The 21,692-nt window shown below is 39.1% G+C and overlaps 2 protein-coding genes across 4 annotated transcripts in view; both read right to left on the reverse strand.

Moving 5' to 3' along the window:
• Nucleotides 1-2,491: 2,491 nt before the first annotated feature.
• On the reverse strand, nucleotides 2,492-10,668 carry LOC142492291 (uncharacterized). Its single transcript, XM_075594963.1, has 5 exons — nucleotides 10,570-10,668; nucleotides 10,387-10,449; nucleotides 8,466-8,580; nucleotides 3,880-3,957; nucleotides 2,492-3,516 (listed from the first exon to the last, which is right to left on the reverse strand). Exons 1-5 carry the CDS (start codon nucleotides 10,666-10,668, stop codon nucleotides 2,492-2,494), a joined length of 1,380 nt encoding a protein of 459 aa, XP_075451078.1.
• Nucleotides 10,669-13,591: 2,923 nt separating this feature from the next.
• GRM1 (glutamate metabotropic receptor 1) overlaps nucleotides 13,592-21,692 on the reverse strand; it is a 511,900-nt gene continuing 503,799 nt past the window's right edge. For 2 of the 3 annotated variants that reach the window (XM_075596537.1, XM_075596536.1), the window contains exon 9: nucleotides 13,592-19,733. In XM_075596537.1, the coding sequence (XP_075452652.1) occupies nucleotides 18,920-19,733 (814 nt within the window). In that variant the 3' untranslated portion in view covers nucleotides 13,592-18,919. The remainder of the gene's footprint in view (nucleotides 19,734-21,692) is intronic. The other variant, XM_075596538.1, reaches the window with a different exon arrangement.

Consider the following 21,692-nt stretch of genomic DNA (forward strand, 5'->3'; position numbering starts at 1 on the left):
CCACGTCATACGTGGTGGACCCGGTTTTCAATGTTGTAGATGTTGCATGATAACAAAACAGGTATGTGTTAGAGTAATGGTAAAATGTTGCTAATATGTTTAAAGGGATAGGAAAGTACGTATATTTATTCCGTCAGCAATGTGTACTACTCTTTCAGGTCCTACTATATTGTATTAGGAAACAATTTGTTTGTGATCGCTACATGTTATGCAGTCTGCAATGTTACGCTGTATCCACGCATTGAAAGTGAAAATGGTGGTTACAAAAAAAAAAAAAATTTTAACGCAGAGTCAACGCATAACGATTGTTATATTTACCATTCTTCTAGAATTAACTCTTCGCCTGGCTGCAACTGGTCGCTCCAGAAATGCAAGCCATTTTCATCCACGCTTAACCCAACCGCTGAATCCAGTATGGCACATATCTCCTCCAGGATGCGCTCATAGGAATCGCCACTGCTTTCTTCAAATAATTGGTCGGGAGGTAGGTTCATTTCTTCCGGTTCCCATTCCAATGCAATTTCAGCTGAAAGGCTTGGTACATAATCATAGTACTTTTGTTCTTGTACAATGTGGGTTTCAGGAATGGAGGCTGCAGATATTGCAGCACGTATCGATTCAAACGGATCAGTAGTAGCGGATACATTGCTATTGCCATTAGGAATAAATATGCCTTTCACGACAATATAAGTGCCGTCTTTCAGGATAAATTGTTTTTCCGGGGCAATCTTCCAGAAACCATAGGTGTGTTGTAGCTTATCCTGGTCACGTTCAAAAAAGTCATTACTTGATAAAGTGAATCTTATTGAGGAATTAAAATTCCGTGCATGCTTACGGTCTTGGTAATAAGGATATTTTGCTCGAATGAAATCATCGATTTGGCGTGTGCTTGCTTTCTGTCCGCGACTGTTCAAGATGGCTTCACAGATCATGTACTTATACCCTAAAAGGGGATTAATATTGTTAACGAATTCATCAGCCATGTCTGAGTAGCACAAAAGCTGTGTGCAGGTCTGTGTTATTTGCTCATCAAAATGAATGTGCTGAATGGCTAACAAACTCCTGTTTTTCCTTGTCAAGGTCAACAAAAGTAACTACTTTGACTCCTTATTTCAAACGCCAATTGGATTTGGTTGTCTAATTGGGTTAACAGTTGTGGTTCGTGATATGGGACTGTGGGAGAAACATTTCTCCTTCTTTTATCTCGTTTGTGAAAAACATCCCTAGACTGTGAATGCGTTCACATAGTGTTTTTTTGAAAACTAACAAAGACCAGTGTGTGAAAATATTTCTTAGCCAGGCATATCAGTAAAAACACACCTGCAAAAAGAAATGTTTTTTCCCCGCTTACATTTCTGTGTGTATGTGAAAGTCTGGTTAACTCCCTGTCTGCATGAGTTTAAATACGTGTGTATATATATATATATATATATATATATATATATATATATATATATATATATATATATATATATATAAATATATCTCTTATAAAAATATATATATATTTATATATAATATTTTTTTTTTTTTTTTATATTGCAGGAGTACACACAACATTGATGGCATTAAGTATACCTTGTATGAAACCTATTTAAATGGTGAGAAACATGATTGAATTAAGTAATAAACATTTGTTTAAGCACAATACTGTTAGAGTCTCATACTTAGGATATTTCTCAAACATTAGGCCTGTATTATTAAAATAGTGTGCTTTCACAAGGAAGCATGAAGTGTATTAGTTTGTGTATACCAGTTTATATAGTACTATATATATATATATATATATATATATATATATATATATATATATATATATATATATATATATATATATATATATATATATATATATATACACATATATACACACATATATACACATATATACATATATATATATACACATATATACATATATATATACACATATATATACATATATATATATACACACTCACACACTCACACTCACACTCACTCAGTGTGTGTGTGTGTGTGTGTGTGTGTGTATATATATTATTATACATTCTGAGATGTTATAGAAACGAACACACAACTGATTAAAGGACAAAATTACAATGGCCAAGCAAGGCAAAGGTAAGTAATAATTTACACATAATCCTGCTGTACACGTACAAGAAAGATGTTTGCACTTACTTAGGTGTTTTAATAATTGCATGTGACTAATATGCATATGCAATTCTTACATCAATTAACACACCCAAATGCAATGTTTTGCTGCAAAGTCAATGGCAGCTTCTCTAAACTTAGCAACTGGCTCCTGGTGGACCATTACTGAACAGACGATTACAACATAAATATTTATAACACAATTAATTATGAGTGTTAACATTTCCAAAACTTCACGTGTACAAGAACATAGTTGAAAGTTTGGAAACAACACAGTCTTCAGCATACATACAATAGTAATTAGATAATCTGAAGTCAACAAAACAAGGCCAAACACATATTTTCTGAATTATAACATTTATTTTTTTTGTTCCTTTTGCGAGCGAGTAACAGGCCTGCTTGTTGTCTCTTGAATTTTCCTTTTTCTTTTGCCACCAACTTTAGGCACAACAGAGCCACTTTGAGTGGCCTCTGGCACTTCACGGGCAGGGCTTGTGGCCAGTGACTGTTCACCTACGGGGCTTGTGGCCAGTGACTCACCTACAGGGCTTGTGGCCAGTGACTCACCTACAGGGCTTGTGGGCAGTGATTCACCTACAGGGCTTGTGGCCAGTGACTCACCTACAGGGCTTGTGGGCAGTGATTCACCTACAGGGCTTTTGGGCAGCGATTCACCTACAGGGCTTTTGGGCAGCGACTCACCTACAGGGCTTTTGGGTAGTGACTGTTCACGGACAGGGCTTGTGCCCAGTGACACATGTGAGCAAGTTGGTAGACACTGCACAAGTGATGGTTGGTCTGTTTCATGTGTGTCTTGTTTTGTTTTTGTCGCCTCCTTTGTAGGTGTCTGCTGCTGAATTTGTACAGATGGCAGCGGTAGGATGTCATCAGGAACCTGCACAGCAATGTCTGCTACTTGACCGGTAACATTTGGGCCTGGTGAATGAATCTCAGATGAATGTGGTGAAAACTGACCTGCATGAACAGATCCTGGCTGGGAGGTGTTGAATTGTGGTACATTAGTCATTCTCCAGTAATTAGCTTGTGTTTGCTGAACAACTAATGCTTCGAATGAGGTGTTGATTTTTTGCAACTGTTTAGGCACTTCAATGAAGACTCTGTGGAGATGTGCCAATTGTGATACTGTTTCTTCCTGCAGTCCAATCATCCTTTCCAGCACTGTCATCATGTCTGAATGGCGACGATTTTCTGCGTCCACTATTTTTCCCTCTGAAGCTACAATTGCATCGTATGTGGAAGTTGATGGACGATTTGGCGGTACAACAGTTTCTATTGGCACCTCTTCATGGTCACATGATTGTATTTCAGTCTCTTCTGTGGCGTCATCCTCATCATACTCATCATCCTCATCACCATGATGTTCTAAAAAGAAATGTACACATTATTAAATGGCATGTTAATGTATGCTGTGTTACTATGTAATTGTACTGTGTCCTAAGTAACACCTAACATGTTAGCATACGTTTTATAACCTCATTAAAAACTACCTTGACTTACGAATAATGTTTGGACTCAGTATGAAATATGAATGAATGAAAAGTTGCTCTAAACTCAGAAGTCCTACATGATAATTAACATCACTAACACAATACATGTTGCCTTACACTTAATTTTCACTGACACTAAGTAATCCTATTTAAAGAAGATGTGCAAAACAAATAATGCACATGACAACATAACATATAGAAGAGCACATATTATATGGCCAGCAAATGATACACTCACCTTCTAGTAGTGTTGAGCTGGCTGACCCAGGTGAAGACACTTGTTCCATCTCAGGTGACACATGTCCTCCAGGGGCAACTATATATAACAATAACATAAGTTTTACATTTACATGTGTAAATATTGAACAAACACTTATTGTATGTTCTGTATTTATGATTAACTAACAACATCAGTTCCTTAACCGAAAATGTGTGTGAAAGTGAACATAAATAGTTGTAATAACACTGTACATGCCTGTGTACTTAGAATTTTTGAGTTCCCTAACATACAACATACTATGTTTCTGCAGTAATGCGTGAGGATAAATAGATTAAATGAGTACATAAAAATCATATGTTGTGTAGTGATATCAGTATCATAATGTACATAACTATCATGAGATGACCATTCACAATGGTTATCATGAAGGTGGTCATATTGCAAAAAGTGTTGTTTTTGGTAGAGGATATGTGTGGTACATTAATCGAAGATGTGGCACACCTGAATGTGGCTGTGACTCAACAAGACAACACATGCAGTGTGTGATAATGTGTCTTTCATAGTAGTTCAACTATAGATATGAGTGAACTAATGTGTGACGTACGCTTTGATAAGTAATGAGTTGTTGGGGCATTTAGTAGCTAGAGTTAAGCTTTCCAATGAGTGTGATTAACTTCAGTTGTGCTATTCAGGTTGTAAGAAAGGTATTCCCTTCCCCAAAAAGCCTAATCAGCCACACCTTTCAATGACTTGAAACAGGTGCAAATGGTGTGAACTAAGTTGACCGTGAAATGAGGCTGTAATTAGTGTGTGTGCTGAACCCCACCCCCTCTGTTGAAGTGTATGCTGTGATGAGATATTAATTGCAGCTGCTTTAACACAATGGTAGATGAGCTAAGTAGTCATCTGCAGTGTTTAAGTTATGAAAACAATGACATAACATATGATACGTGTGCCTCATTATGCTGTCTGTATATGACATAAAGCAAAAATGGACCTTTTCATAAGCAACTATAGATGTGTTAGTGCCAGTGATGTTTGTAGGCCGTTACATGCAATTTCTTTGATGCATGCTTAAAATAGGCAGTAATGTCATGTTTGTCGGAGTAAAATCAATAAAATACACAATAATATGATACATATTTCTGTTCTGTACCTGTAGCTACTAATAATTTCTCATGAACATGTGTTACACGTGTACTACCCTGTTGTTCCCCATCTTCGCCCACCATCAATTGCTTCCACTGCAGCTATGCATTTTGGGAATTCACATGTAAATGAGCACGCAATGGCACGTGCTATATTAGTTACTGCTTTTAGTAGGACTACTACATATATGTCTATTTTGAGATATATATATACAGAATCAGACATATACATATATAGATGCAGGTATGCTTATATTGTGAAGACAGTATAAAAAGCAGTGTAAATATGCAAAATAACTGTAAGCAACGACACGCCTAGTACAGTAATATTTATCACCTGCTGGAAATTGTGACGGATAAATTCCAATGTCACGGTCACCAGCCAAGCCTTCCACGACGACGGTAAGTAATTTTGGCCGAAGCAGCTCCTCCAATGGAGTCAATATGAGACGTTGTGGTGTGGGCCCACCTCCAGTGCCAGTAGCATGCACGCGTTGGTCTTGTATTTTCTTTTTCAATTTGGACCTAATATCATCAAATCTTTTCCGACAATGATACTTGTCCCTGACACTATTCCCACAGGCATTGACACCAATGACTATTGTGTCCCACATTTCTTTTTTGCTTGCTGCACTTGTCCGCCCTTGAAAAACATATAAAAGATATGAGGTAAATGAATAATAATATAAGCACCAGTTTCCTACACTGCTAGCTGTTCCAAGTGATAGCAAACATGCTGTTTTATGTGTAATATGTGCAGCACATGAGCATTCACTACTAAACCTATACATGTAAGCAAGGTTGCATTCATATTGTATGCAGTTCTGGCAAATTGACCGCCTGTGTTTATTTGTCCTTGTAAGGCATGATAAAAAGCTGTGTTTCCACACTAATGAACATAGAAAGATATTGTGTACCCATATTTGCATATGAACAAAACTCAGATGACCTAGGATCACATGTATTTGAATAATAAATGTAAAGTTACACTTACCTACTAAATGTCCATAGAGACTGTCATAGTGCTCCAGAATGCCAGTGACAAGAGCCCTATTTTCCTGGTCATTGAAGCGAGGATTACGTGGCTTCTCCACACGTTTTTTCCGAGCAGGTTTAGGGTCAGAGCTTGGCTGGTGCTGACTGGACTCTCCTTCTTCCAATGGAAGAGCCTCCAAAAGCTGGCCACCAGCAAGCACGCCACCACCATCCACCCCATCAGCAACTGCGCCACCAGCAGCACTCCCAGCACCAGCACTCCCACTCCTAGCACCAGCACTCACACTCCTAGCACCAGCACTCACACTCCTAGCACCAGCACTCACACTCCTAGCACCAGCACTCACACTCCTAGCACCAGCACTCCCACTCCCAGCAACAGCACTCCCACTCCCAGCAACAGCACTCCCACTCCCAGCAACAGCACTCCCACTCCCAGCAACAGCACTCCCATTCCCAGCAACAGCACTCCCACTCCCAGCAACAGCACTCCCACTCCCAGCAACAGCACTCCCACTCCCAGCAACAGCACTCCCACTCCCAGCAACACCACTCGGTGCACCAGCAACATCACTCCCCTGAACAGTACGTTCACTCCGACGCGTACTCCCACGAGTAGCACTCCCACTCCCACCAGCATCACTCTTCCCACGCTTTGCGGGCATACTTCCAGCACTCACAAAAAACAGACAATAAATGTACAGGCAATCACACGACCCACTTCCACATATAAAACAAGACAAAGATGTAAACAAAACAACAAAGGACAAAGCTCACCCAATACACAACAAGTCTCTCAGTCAATATGCAAATGTTCAATCGTCCAGCTCTGTGCGTCTCTCTCTCTCTCTCACTCCCAACAACACAGAGAATGATTAGCAGTACACGTTGCCTTTAAATATGGCGCGCAATCAAAAACATGCTTGTTTCGCCTGATTCAGCAAGATTTGTGATTGTGCAACCTAACAGCACCCCGCCACGCACGCCGATACACCTGTGTGTGATCGGCTCATCATCGTGAGAGTGGGCGGATTTGTTTTCGGGTTGATTTTGAATGTATTCGGCACTTACTGCATACGGAGAGGGAAAAACGCCAATAACATGACTAATCGATAAGCTTGCCGATTTCACATAATCGTCGCTTACTGCATGAGGCCCTAAGTTTGTTCCAAATTAAAAATAAATATTCAATACATAGAGTGCAGTTTAGGAGGAATCTTCTGTATCTTCTTTGATATTCTGTGCTTCCATTACTAATCCTTATGCACCATGTCATTTCATCTAAAGTAAATAAATAAAAATAAAAAAGGATGAGCGGTTAATGTTAACCATTTAGCAACCATTTTTATAATTGTGACCTGATCATTTGTGGTAAAAACAGTTATTCATTCCTGTACCTAGTAATATGAACTACAGTATGTTGTGCGTTACATTGTTTTGGGCACTACTTGTAACATTGCTTGCCTTACAGTACACTACCGACACACTTTATTGCAGCACGGCTAGCACCGCAAGCCGGGGGATGCCCCGGCGTGCTAGCCGCACTCCCTCAGCGTGCCGCGCATCACCGATGCGCGGTCATGCGTCATCGGGTGCCTGCGCCCCCTGCACGCGCGTCCAGGGCTCCCCGAGGGAGCCCTGGTGTCCCGCGATGTGGGGGACGGCGGCAGGTGGTTCCGGGGGACCCGGCGTACCCGGCAGCGGGAGGGAGAGCGCCCCGATCGGAGGGCGCTCTTCCGCTGCTTCGGCGCGCGCCCGGCACCCTCCGGCGCGCGCCAGGTTACTGCTGCGGCCGAGAACGGGCAAATGCACGAATAAACTCGGCCGCAGCAGTATATGCTTTTGTACCTCTCTGCAACAGAGGTTTTCTGATTTACTGAACAAATTGCAGGAAAAACGGCGGTGCATCTGCTGCTGCTGAAGATAGATGTGAGACCACAAACTGCAAACTGCAAAAACTAGGTGCAAAAATTTATTGGGGGCATAATAAAAACAGCCAAAAGGACACGCTAACGCGTTTCACGTGGTATCCCACGCTTTATCAAAGAGAAAATATCACTACACGATCGCATACTTAAATACCCACAATTCCCTGTCCAATCCTATGACGCTATGTTGCTCGGGCCAATCGGAAGCTCAGGGGGCGTCACACCCTTCTAACTAGCATAGGGCACGTAAGCCTGAAACACAGCAAGCTGAATTTCACTTTGTGATTGCAAGGGAGGTAATGTATCCTCCCAGCTATGACGCGACGGCCCATACGGCCAATCACATGCCTGTTGGGACGGGGAGTCCTGCATGTAAACAGAGAGCTTTTTGAAAGTATTTACTCGGGGGAGAAAGGAATGGTGGGTATATCAGTAAAAACATAGAACCTGCTGGGTCACTGCTATAATGTATGTTACATTAATCAGTCTTATAATACCTGATGTTGCAATAATTAAAGAAGCAATGACCCACATGAGGATTTGTAAAAAATTGAATCTGGCGTCTTAAGACTAATCTGTGGCTGAATGGAATTTGCAAATCCATAGTGGATTTGAATTTCTGCTAAACTTTCGCTCATCTCTAGCAGCTAATTGCATGATAACGCATTAAAAGATGCACTAGTAGAAACACATTATTGTGTGAATAGGGTGCAATACTGTTGCCTACATCAGTATTTTTCCTAGAAAAGGTTAATTTCTTTATAATGGTTATTTAAAATTGTTATTTTTCTCAAAATAGACTTATTCCATCTAAGGGGTTATTATTTAATTTATTAAATTTTGAATATACACTGTATTGATAATTGTATATTATTGATTATTTTTATGTGTAATGTTATATTGGTTTTCGGTCTTCTGTACATTTCTAGTATTTTTGCTATTTTTTCACATCTGTTGAGTTAAGGTTTCGCTGTTGGGTTGTTTTAATTTTTGTGTGGTGTAAAATGTTGTCAGACTCCTCCCACCTGACTTCCTTATTTTTCTATTCCACTTTGAGTTTCATAGCACTTCAGCCATTGCATATGACTTTATCATGCCACAACTGCAGTAACACATGGTGGAATGATTGTTGGAACGCATGGTGAAACTCATGCTTGAACACACGTTGTGGAAATGCATTATGAGGTAGCATATACATGGGGGATATATAGCTGCAGTGGGGGTATTATATCTTTGTACCACTTGCTAAAGAAAGGTTCATGTTACCTGAAAGGTCACTCTACTTGCCTTTGCACTCATCTGAAGATTAAATAAAGTATACGTTTTCAACATTATGCTGACTTGTGCCAGTGAGTATCTAATTTGGTTGGGCTAACTCTTATACTGTTTTTTTTATTTTGGCATAAATCCAAAATGATCCCATATTAAATTGGCAAGATAATCTATCATAGCTGATAACAGTAGAGTCTGTGCAAAAATTCTCAGTATTGACGCATCTTACATTTTTTTCTTTACAGTACATTGACTGATTCCTGGGAGAACATTGAGGCCTCTTTTCTGACTAAATCTTGGTGCTCACTTCCCCAAAAATCAATGATTTTAAGGGCTATCAAGTAGTTTCCTTCTCTAAATGCTTCCAGGAAGAGGCTCTAATGATTTATTATTGCTGTTACGGAGGAGTGGTTATGGAAGTGCAAAAGGTAGCTAGAAGAGAGTGGTAGAGGATTCTAAGAACTGGTGAAATCTTATAGGCCTCACTGCAGGAAAGGAGGGACAAATCAACTGCACCAGATTCATTAAAAAAAAAAATCCATTCCAACCAATGGGATTTTTTTTCTTTGCTAAATCAGGTGCAGTGTTTTTGCACCAGTTATGCACTGGCTGTGCAGTTTGGAGACTTTGATTAATGAGTAATACTTGAAATGCCTCATGCCTCTTACTTTTGATTAAGCCCCCAAGGAAACCCCATTGTTTATTTTGCGTGCATCAGCTTGCTGTTTGTGGAATATCAATTTGTAGAAGTGCTGCAAAGCAATGGACATACAGTATTCTAATAGGTTATGTTGCATTCTTCATCTCAATCAATTATTTTCAGTAGCATTACAAAACTGTACCTGACCTGAGGTGATGTAAACACTCTTGCCATTGAGCTGCATCAAATGAAATTAATTTAACACATTTAAGTTGGCCATAAGCAGAAACAAATGATACATATCAAAGCCATCAATTTCTGTAAATACCAAAATAGCAATTTGTACAAAAGCTTGGAGCAAGTGAAAGGTTAGATTTCAAAGACCTTTCACTGGGATTCAGAGGTTTTATAGGAAGTCCTCTTAATTAATTGATAGCAATGCTGTATTATGACCATGCAGTTCAAGCTATGCATGTAATGTACTGTACATGCTGCTTAATTTAGCTACAGTACTTAACTGCCAGCATTTTAAGTATAATACCTTAAGTATTAAGACTAGACTTCTACTAACATCTATGCAAGTCATGGAACATGATACTTCTAACTTTAACAAGGCAAAACATGTTAAACCCAACATGTGGACAAAAGCTGACAGGCACTAAACTCGGCTGCCATTTTTAAACTACTATTTTTGATTGATGAATATAAAAGCAACAACAGTTACCTGTAATGTAATATGCTGCAAATTCCATGGTTTCAGCGCTAACAGGACTCGAATAAAAAGTTGTTTCTTATTTTTCTCACACATCCGCTTTCTTTCCATGCTTCTTCTTGCTTCTAGGGATTTTTCTTGCAATCCTAGTCCATGTTTTACAGTAGAGGCAACGTTTATTGTAACATTTGCCGTAAACTAGCCGGGTTACATTCTGGGTATGTGCTGGGTATGTGCTGGGTATGTTCTGGGCTAGTTTGAGGCACGTTTAAGGCATTTCTGCATTGACTAACGACCCATAGGATTAACACAGCAGGGATCCCTGGCAGTCCAATTCAGTTTGAATGGGACTGCCAGGGACCCCCGCTGTTAATCTGATAGGCCATTAATCAATGCAGAAATGCTGGGGCTAGTTTAAGGAAAGTTTAAGGCATGTATTCAGAATGTACCTGGGTGTTTCCTGTTTTTTTTGGGGAATTGCCACTGGTTTTTGTTCGAATAAGAGTTGCCTCTACTGTATCTCTTCGTGTTTTTGTCCCCGCCTCTCATATCCAACTTCTATTAATCGTGGTGTTATCCCCTCTTACCCCACACCTATCCCCTGTCAACCTCCCTCCCCTCTCACTTTCTCCTATGTCCTTTGAAATGACTGCTATATTTCTAACAAGTTCCTATCTATACATGTCTTCTTTTTCCCTCACTCTCTATTCCTTTTTGCTATAACCGAGACTTGACTCACTCCGTCTGACTCTGCACTGGAAGCTGCCCCCTCTCATGGTGGTCTTTGCTTCTCCCACACTACGCTTTGATGGCAGGGGTCGAGGCGTGAGGCTCTTCCTCTCCACAATTTGCTGTTACCGAACCCTTCCTATTCCTCCCTCTCTTTATTTTCCTTCCTTTTAGGCTCACACTGTCCAGCTTTTTTCTCCTGTCCCTCTCCACGTGGCGGTCATCCATCGCCCTACCTATATTCCTCCCCTTCTGTCTTTCTCTCTGACTTTGAATCCTGGCTCTCCTTCTTTCTCTCCTGCCATATTGATATCCCCTCTCTACCTTGAGTTTCCTGCTTTCTATTTCTAACCTCTTCTTTTGGCCTTCACCAATGGACTGTAGCCAGGATCCATAAGGATGGTGACTACCTGGACCTGGTTTCCCCCCAAATCTTCTCTCTCTCTATGATTTCTTCATTTCCCCCTTTCCTCTTGCTGAACATCATCTCATCTCATTTTCTCTTTCTCAGTTCTCCCCTCCTCTACCTCTATCTACCCCTTGTTTCAGCAGAGACATGCCCTCATTTAATCTACTGGCTCTTGACTCCAATTTGCACTCATTGCTATCCTCTCTCTGCTCAACTACAGACTCTGACAACCTGGTCATAAACTATAACTCTGTCCTATCCTCCTCTCTTGATCTACATGCCCCTTTCCTTATTTGCCATTCTTGCACTTCTAACCGCAGACCCTGGCTAAGTTTTCATTAACTGTAGGCATGCTACACACCTGCACTCGCTCCTCTGAAAGCCTCTGGAAGAAATCTCATACTCGCACAGACTTCCTTCCTTACAAATGAATCCTATCCTGTTTAAACACTTCCCTCTGCCAGACTAAACAAACTTACTTTTCTTCACTAATTAACACTCCCAAGTCTAATCCACATCGCCTCTTTGACTCTCTACTCAGATCACCATCTGTTATCTCTCTAACTATTGCTCTGTCTGCCTCCTGCCTTTTACTCCTTGAATGCTTTGTTTTCTCTCGCTTGCCCCACTTTTTTACCTCCTATTTTCTCCTAGATTCTCTACAATCTGGTTTCTGCACTGCACACTCCACCGAAACAGCCCCTCCCAAAATACTGTATATACAGTATGACCCCCATGCTGCCAAAGACCAAGGTAATTACAACCTGCTTATATTACTCACCCTCTCTGCAGATTTTGCAGGGCCAGCTTGGACTAGCAGCAGAGAGAGAGACACGCCGAGAAGCTTGTGTGAGACACTCACGAGGAGTTCCGGCATTGATCCCCTGCATTGACAGACTGTTAACATCGCGAGAGCCGGGCCGCGTCACACGCAGCGTCATACGCCACGGCCGATCACGTGGTACGGAAGTCACTGAGACTGCGGAGAGGACTGGTAACCTGCGATTCTACACGAGTGTGAGAGACTCGCTAAACACTCTCTACTGCCTGTTGTTTTCTCACAAAATGTGAGTTGATCACTTATATTTTACTAAGTCTTTTTTAGATTAAAAGGTTTTACACATTTTGTTCCCTTCCATTATTTCCTCCCCACCTCCCCCTCCCCCCCCCCCTCTTGTGAGATTCATCCATAGTGAGACGTGAGTGCCTGAGACAAGGAGCACCTGGAGTAGCTGCAGCTGATTGCCTGTGAAGAAGAATTCTGGAAGACCTAGCAGTATACAAACAAGCCCTATACAGCTACGTTCGTGAGTCCCTGAGAGGATTACAGGCTCTTACTTATCTGATCAGTGTAAGCGCATATCTTACCATCTTAATATTTATGCATTTATAGATATACTGCCCTATGATCCCCCTTTTGTGTTTTTCTCTCTTCCCTGTCATATTTGCGCTTAGGTCACTCTTCTACATATATATATATATATATATATATATATATATATATATATATATATATATATATAAAATCTTTAATAAAAATGTAAGTTTAACAAATTGTAATTACCCATATTTGATCCATTAAACACATTACTGTAAATTTTTGACTTTGGCCCTACAAATCAGGTGGCTCAGACCGGGGAAGAATGATACAATTCACAATTGCCATATTGTTGATATATCTGGTTTAATACCTTTGTTTTGCCAGAGGGGAAAAAATATTGCATTGCTGGACCACTTGCACTACAGGCAAGTAACAAGTAACGTGTAGGTCTCCATTACACATTTTTTTTAAATGTGTCATTAGAATTAGTATACTGTCTTTTTTAATCTTCATTTGCAACAAATAACAAAGACACACTTAATAATACATTTTAAAAAATAACTTTATTGTACAGCATTATCAAGAAAATCATTCTGACAAAAGGCAAATTGTTATCAAGCATTTGACAGGCCAAACTCCTGATACAATAAGTTAAAGAATGTTTCCACTTTCTCTATGTACACTGAAGTGAATCACTGTTCCTTAAACCTATTATCCTCTGTACTGATGCAGTGGCCGTTATTCGAACACATCACGGCGCCGATTTTGAGTTCTCTGCTGTTCCCCACACAGCATGAACGCGGCCAATCGCCCCAGGCACCCGCGCTTATCTCGGATGTTTTGTTCGAATTTCATGGATTCTGTTTCTTCGTTTGCAATAAAATGGATGAATTGTAATGTGTACAGTACTGTGCTACTGTGCTACTGTGTCAATTTCATGTTTTTAATAGCCAGAACACTAAAATTCGTTTTTCTGCACTCGCCGCGCTCGCATCTTAGTGCGGGAAGGCTGGAATTCATCCCGCGGTTTCAAATCGGGATTCCGATGTACATGACGCGTGAAGTGTTCGAATAACGGCCGCTGCATCAGTATACATGTGTATTTCCAGTTGAAATCTAAGGCCCTTGTTCTATAATATGCTTTCACTATGATGCTGCCTCCCTGTGCTGGAAATAAGCTTCATTTATTTATAGTAAACAGAACTACTTCTCAAACACAAGTAAGACAGCATCACAGCATATTGAATAAGAGCCTAACCGCGAAAACAGTATATTTATTTACAAGTAACCCATTATCACATAAAAACATGTTGATGATGTGAGGGATTTATTTCATCACTGTAGCAGATGAAATAAAGATAAGTGATGAAGTACAGATCATTTAACAGTCACCGCTTTTAGCACGCAAACTGGGGATAAAATCTGGTTACAAAACGCCGTTTACAACTTCTGTACATACGTGACCTGTCTTTGCAGACATCAGCTACTAAGTGCTGCAAACTTTATATTATATTTTAAACTGTTTTCCATCTGAAATGAAAAAGGAGATATTTTAGTGCCATATTAGACTATTGGATGCTTCACACGTCTCAACTTATTTATTATTTCCCTTCATTTTATTCAAAGAAAGTACACTTATACTGGGTCACATAGGTGAAGAGATATTAGCAATTGAGAGATAGTATGTGCTACATACAGTAGCTACATTATTTTCAGATAGCTCCGCGTCCTCATGTGGTTGCATTCTATTTCTGGTTCTTTGTCTCCATATTCCATATACTGTAAACGTGGGACTACTGAAAACAGAATGTTTTAAGTTACCAAACTAAGGACTGGATCAAGGGATTTCACGATGACTTGGGAGTCAGGTTGGCAATATTGCAGCACTACATGAAATGGGTGAACACAGTATGATCATTTTGACTAATCTTTCATGATGAGACGGAAAACTGGACCATTCATCATCATTATCACTCAAGAGTTGAAGCTAAAACTCTCATTCTTTAAGAATCTGTATGGGGGAATACTGTCTGCCTACTCACTTATGTAATACAGTCTGTTTTATATATACACAGAGTGGTATTGTAAAATTACAGTAATCAGTCACCAGATAGAAGGGTAACTTATAAACAAAATGCAATTTATGCAGTACTCAAAGTTCTATCAACAAAGGACCCATGTTGGTACCTAATTCATTAGTTATTGTTAGTGTATCCATACTGTTCCATTCCTGTAATTAAAAAAAAGAACATGTACAGTACTATACAGTATATGCAATTAAATTTCAGAAGACAGGCCAAAATGGGTTGTTGAAAGATCACATGATTAAGAGACTATGGGGATGTATTTACAAAACTGGGACAAAGTCAACGCAAAAAAAACAGCACTAGATGTGTCACAGAAAACGAATCCCACAAAAAGCAATGGGGTATTTCACTTGGATAAATGAGGTGCTATTCTTTTGCACTGGGTTTGCAGTCAGGAAACTTGAGTAAGTATCTAATGTAATGTAAACAAATACAGTATATGCCATACAGGGGACTGGATGTAAAAAGAAACAAATGCTAGTGTAAAAAGTACAAATGGCCTCATGTTATACAAAAGAGGTAGTGGCAATGATAAAGACATAAGCCTAAAAGATGAAAAACATCTAAAGCATTTCCAACTTTCTGTCTTTAATACGAGTATTTTACATTCATTAACCTCATGATGAAATAGCATAATTGATATGTTAAACTGCTATAGTACTCTATATGTGGATGTATCGCTGGCTTTCATTCTTCATCTGCTCATATATCATACAGTGTGGTCCCCAAGACAATCAAAAGGTACCACAGGTCTGCAATAAAAATGACTGCAACACTCAATGCCAAAAGTATCCTTTTTTTGTTTTTATTTCACTAACACCAACATCATTTCCTTGGCAGAATATAGATAATACAATACTTTGTTATACTTTGAAATAGGAAAAAAGAGGAGAAAACATGCAACATTAGAAAACAAGACAGTCTAAAATTTGAACACTGAGGTAAATGTGGTTTGGTTGTTCTATATCAGGGGTAGATATCTCCAGTCCTCAAGAGCTACCAACGGGTCAGGTTTTCAGGATATCAATCACTGCTTCAGCACAGGGGGCTCAATCAATGGCTAATCCAAGACTGAGCCAATGATTGCGTCACCTGTGCTGAAGCAGGGATATCCTGAAAACCCGACCCGTTGGTATCTCTTGGGGACTGGAGTTGAATACCCCTGTTCTGTGCTAGTTCACATGAAGCCATAGGGAAAGATTCTAACCTTGTACAATAAGTATTACCATTCAAAACAATTGCAACAGGTATAAATATTCTTGTTCATAATCACTGTTTAAAGTTTATAATAAATACTGGTACTGTATGTGCAATATTTCTACAGTCATTGTTAGCTTATGCACACTTACTGTATTGCGAACACTTTTTTTTAAAAAAACACGAATACCAAAGAATTGTGTTTCTGCAAGCTTATTGAAGACACTCAAAGCTCCTTTTTACATTGGAGGCTGTAGTAGCTGCATATGAAAAATGTGTACAAATACCCAACTCTTTTTTAAAAACTCAATATTAGATACAAGTCTTGAAACACAGCTTGACACAAAAAATAGCAATAATATACAGTACTTGTATGAGCATTTATCAGTGGCAGTCATTTCTATAGTTTAAATATACAGATAAAACACTGATACTGTGAAGAAAAAGAAGAGAAGTAACCAAGTATATTTCCTGGTTGTAACTTAATATATTTGTTGTGGCCCAGCTTTCAAAAGGAAGATGGGTTGTTAGTCTTTGTGTTATTTAATAGTTTTGCCTTAATGCAAACATTGCTCCACTTACTTTTTTTTTTTTTAACTAGAATTTCAACCTTAAAATAATGGTTCATGTTATTTTGTTTCCTAAAAGTTTTTCATCAAGTAAAAACACGAGCAAAAAATGTCCCCTTATTGCCACAAATATAATACAGCAGTAGTTCTGAAATGTTTCCTTGTTGCGGACCACTTCAATGTTAATAACCGTGTGGCGCACCCGCAGACATAGATCATCAGCATACTCCAAAAAATACAATGGGCTCTATGTATTAAATGCGCCTTTTTTGATGACTTCGGCGTCTGTCTGCGACAAGGTGAGGGATTGGTGGAGCAAGTGGGAGGAGTTAGGGTGGGTTACATTTGCATATTGGTGTTAAAGAATATGCACCGTGCGCAACTTTTCTTGATAGTCTTCTTCGTTGGTTTTCTCCGGCACCTTAAAGGTGGTGTAAGTCTTTCTTTTAGCGCAGAATACTAGTGCAGCTTGCGTCAAATTCTAAATCAGAAATACACTTCATAAATATGTCACGGTCAGGGCACACATACCTCTCGATACATAGAGCCCCACATATATCTATATATACTGTATAATGCACCAGTGTTTGAGAAGCAGTATGTCATAAGCCAGTATAAATATGACAGAAAATCTATAAGCTTCAAGGTAAAGCTACCAGAAATCAATTTCAAGGGTTTGGGGGCACCACTAAAGTCATTGTGGACCATGGGTGGCCCAGGGACCAGAGTTTAAGAACCACTGCAATACATGACAAAGTTGGTGCAACAACCACGCACAATACAATACATCCATAGAAGATCGTTTTTTTGGCTGTGCACAATGAATATTTAGAAGGCAGTAAGTCTGAGTATACTGTAAGTAAATTACTTTAGTATAAATATACATGGTTGTTGCTTTCGCTTTTCCTGAACACTTTACTGCCTTTTATATACATACATGAGCTGAGCAACTAAAAAGTTGTCTACTACGTATGCGATATATTATTAGAAAAAAAAGAAAATTTTAATATATTGTTTGCTACAGGTCACATTTTGTGAGAGTGATGTATCAATGTAAAGAAAGTGCAATGAGAAGTTCACATCACTTTAAACTTGGTGGATGTTTTGCTGATGCAAATGCAATATATAACAGTGACTTACAGATGCAGCAGTTGATAGATCTCGTGATAACGTGTGCACCACGAAACTCTTCCCTAGCTCCCCATGTTGACATTTCCAGAATTGCAAGTTGATACACATGGTGCAAAACTTGGAGAAAGGACCTTGATACAGTACAGTACATTAACGCAAGATGATAATGACGCAATTTGCTTCAAATTTGCCTTTGATACATCACTCCCAATAACAGTTCAGCCAAGTGGCTAACACTTTTCTGTACAAAAATATTGAAGCCCTCATTAAATTCGAAAAACATAAAAATTAAATAAAATTAGCTTCTCACTTTACTCTCTGTTACATAGATTGATCTCTTCTTATTTTAAATCAACAAGAGAAAACAATGTATACAAATCTGATCACTTTAAATAAAATCTATGAATATACTCTACATTTCTCTGCAAATCAAAAAATGAAAAGCAGTGTTATATTCTAGGGGTCAAGTCCAGTATTTCAAAAGACTGACCCACACAATTCTAACCATATACTGTACATAACCTTCATTAGTTTAATTTAAATGGCAATATTGTCTTCCGTTCTTAATAGAGTTCTATTAGCAAATCATCTTACCCCATTCACCATGATATCGTTTTTCATGGTAAAGTATTTCAACTATATACGCTCATGGTGTATTTCAGAATAGATTTATACTTTTTCTAGATTTAGTTTATGATTTTGTGCTTGTATCTGTCTCACTTGTAATACTGTACATTGAATAAATACACACAGATGTCAAGACTTGGAGCCCTCGTAAAGGTAATTTTTAGTGCAGGACACTTATTATTTGCTTTTATCTTTCTTGTCACTCATGAAGTACATGTTTGTCCTTTAGATTGCCCAGGCCAACAGGCATGCCCTCTGTTGCTTGATCATTACTGAAAAGATATACAGTAGTTTACAACGTGGATGATGTTTGCTTGTATTCCTTCAACATGACTGAAGCATATGTCCCACTTGGGGGTGTGCAGAGCACTGATTCTGACACAGGTGAGCTAGGCACAGAGCTACCTGAAGCTACCGAATCCCGAAAAGGAGATGGAGGTGTCAAAGCAGGTGAATCCTCCAAGACCAATTTGCTGGGAATCAGATCTTCTTGAGGGGGATCTGTGTTATCATATATGTAATCCTGAAGGAGGTTTAATTTTTCACTCGCCACCTCCTCTGGTGGCGAGTCCATCCTTTCGTTGAAGGTTGTCATCTGAAGTGGAAGCTGAAGTTGCGGTGGATACAAGGATCCAACTCCATTCCCTGGGCCAGGCATTGGAATAATTGCGTTGAAGTCAGGAATGCCGGTCGCAAATGTATTGATCACACCGTGCAGCTGGTCCATGATAGACTTTTGCAGCGGCAGGCTCATGGAGACTTGTTCAGACAAGTACAATGATTCCTCCTCTAATTCTTGAGAGGGTGGAGGAGTTGCAGTCAAGCGCCTGTGTACCACCATGGAAGGGCTGTTAGATGGGTTGAACCTTACTGGCTCATTTTCTTCTTCCTCCTCCACATTGTACAAAGTGTTAGTGCTTATATCTGAAAATGTGAGGCTCTTGTTGTGAACCTGGTAGCCTTTGGTTAGGGGCTTGATCACGGCTGTCTGATTTGATCCTGTCTCCTTGCTCTTTACGTGCACCGATAGTCTGTGCCACATGTGTTGTCCCTTCTGTACTTGTCTTCCACCTGGTTCAGACCATGACACAGACTTTCCATTAGAACTATGAATAAAATAAAGATGGATGCATTTGAATAAACAGCATGCACATCATCTACATCAAAAAGTAAAAAAAAAAAAAAGCAAAAGAATGTAGCAAATGATTTTTATTTACTTTCGTCATGAAATATGATTTTTTACTTATTTAGAATTTAACTTCCCTATGAGAAAGTATTTATAAGCTACCAGAAATGGGATTGATATCACTGTTGGGGAATCAGAGATTGCCAAGAAACACAAGATTCCTCACAGATCATCATATTGACACTATTTTTGGCAAACCTAAATTATTTGTCACTGTGCCGAGATCCGAATACGAAAAGGAAACTGCGGATTAAAAAAAATATTTTTGGAGAAGACGTAAGTGGATTCTAATGACTTTATAATAATGCCAAAATACACTAGTAGTACAGCTTGTGATACTATGAGCACTCACATGTTTACAATATTAGCAAACAATAATAAATTTGGTGCAGGAGTTGTACATTTAAAATTGTTCAACGGTACAAACTTGCAATCTGCAATAGTTTCTACAACTGATATTTCCATACTCCAGTCCATGGTCAAATTTAACAGGAGATCCGGAGAGCAGGCTGATCACAGCAAATATAGGGCTGGAGGCAAATGGCCAATAAAAAGGGTATTTATTAATACATGAACATAAGAGCAGACAGATAACTTCTGATGATTACAAATTCAAGTCAGTAAGATGCCTTCCAGCACTGGAAGGTGTCTTGTTGGCAGAAAACCGCTTAGCAAATATGGACCAAAATGTCTTCCATTGGGAAACTTTAGCTCACTCTGCTATTATAAACAAATGCTGCAGTTGAATAAAAATGACACTTTGATTTGATATGTTTTGATTAAAGATGCAGTGTTTCAGGATTAATAAAGTTGCTTCTGTATACTTGCCTGGAAAAAAATGATGTGTGTAATAATAACACCTTGCATACTGTATCTGAAAGTGAGCCCCCAAATACTACAAACTATTGTTCCATTTATTGTAACTTATTACCCAAGTCACGCTTTATAAAATACTACATTATTTGACTCATTACAATGCAGTTCTAAATGTTTTATTTTTATAATGAAGTATTAAAACATACATAGAATACTTATAAAGTGTTTAAACTTACGGAATCATGACATACGTTACATTTATTTTATTTTAAGAGATAACAATAATAACATTGGCCTATGAGACCATATTACTTCCTCCAATCAATGAAACATGATACTCAGGTGCCACCCCAAATAAAAGCCCACAAGAAACATTACAGTTGGTATCTTATCTCTCCTTTATTATATTTAGTTGAAAGGGCCATAGGGTGTCGTTCAGCTTCGGAACGTGTATTATGAAATAGCCCTGCTTACAAAATATGGGCCCACAGTATATAATTATTTGTGTCTTCAGGCAACATTTCAACATTTCAATTTCATCATTAAGATATAGTGAATAGGATCTTATATACAGTACCGTAATACAGTATAAAGATGTATGCAAAGGTATGCAAATTGAGACTGTTTTAGGGTGAAATTATATCTTGGCTTTATTGAGCCTGTTCCTTTATCCAGGCAAAACATAAAAAAACAACAAAATAACAAGCCCCTATCCCTTTGTAAGGGCTAACTTACTTCCCCAAACCCTATCTGCAGGACTGGAGAGATATTCCCATTACCAGCCTATCACCCCAAAGTCTCAGGAAGTACCATAAGCAGGTGCCTTCCATGTCAGTCTCTGGCAGGTTCCTGAGTCCTCTGTGCCCAGGAAATATAGGTCTCTGGGTATCTGGATGTCTTGATCTCAGCACAGCCTTTGTGCTCAAGACAGTGTCTATGTGCAGGCTTCACTCCTTCTGTCAGCCCAAATATGAGCTAAGGAAATCTCTCTCCTGTTTCTCACATCAGGCTTTTCTCAGATTCCTCATTAGTCCAGGTGGAGACTAGTTAATTGAGTTGCTGC

The sequence above is a fragment of the Ascaphus truei genome, chromosome 4 (genome assembly GCF_040206685.1).
Source record: "Ascaphus truei isolate aAscTru1 chromosome 4, aAscTru1.hap1, whole genome shotgun sequence".
In the NCBI taxonomy this organism is placed as follows: domain Eukaryota; kingdom Metazoa; phylum Chordata; class Amphibia; order Anura; family Ascaphidae; genus Ascaphus; species Ascaphus truei.

Coding starts and splice junctions, on each gene's coding strand:
- LOC142492291 (XM_075594963.1), bottom strand. CDS start 10,668: ATGGAAAGAAAGCGGATGTGTGAGAAAAATAAGAAACAACTTTTTATT. Junction 8,581..10,386: donor GTCTAGTCTTAATACTTAAG/GTATTATACTTA, acceptor TCATGCAATTAG/CTGCTAGAGATGAGCGAAAG. Junction 3,517..3,879: donor CAGCTCAACACTACTAGAAG/GTGAGTGTATCA, acceptor ATTTCTTTTTAG/AACATCATGGTGATGAGGAT.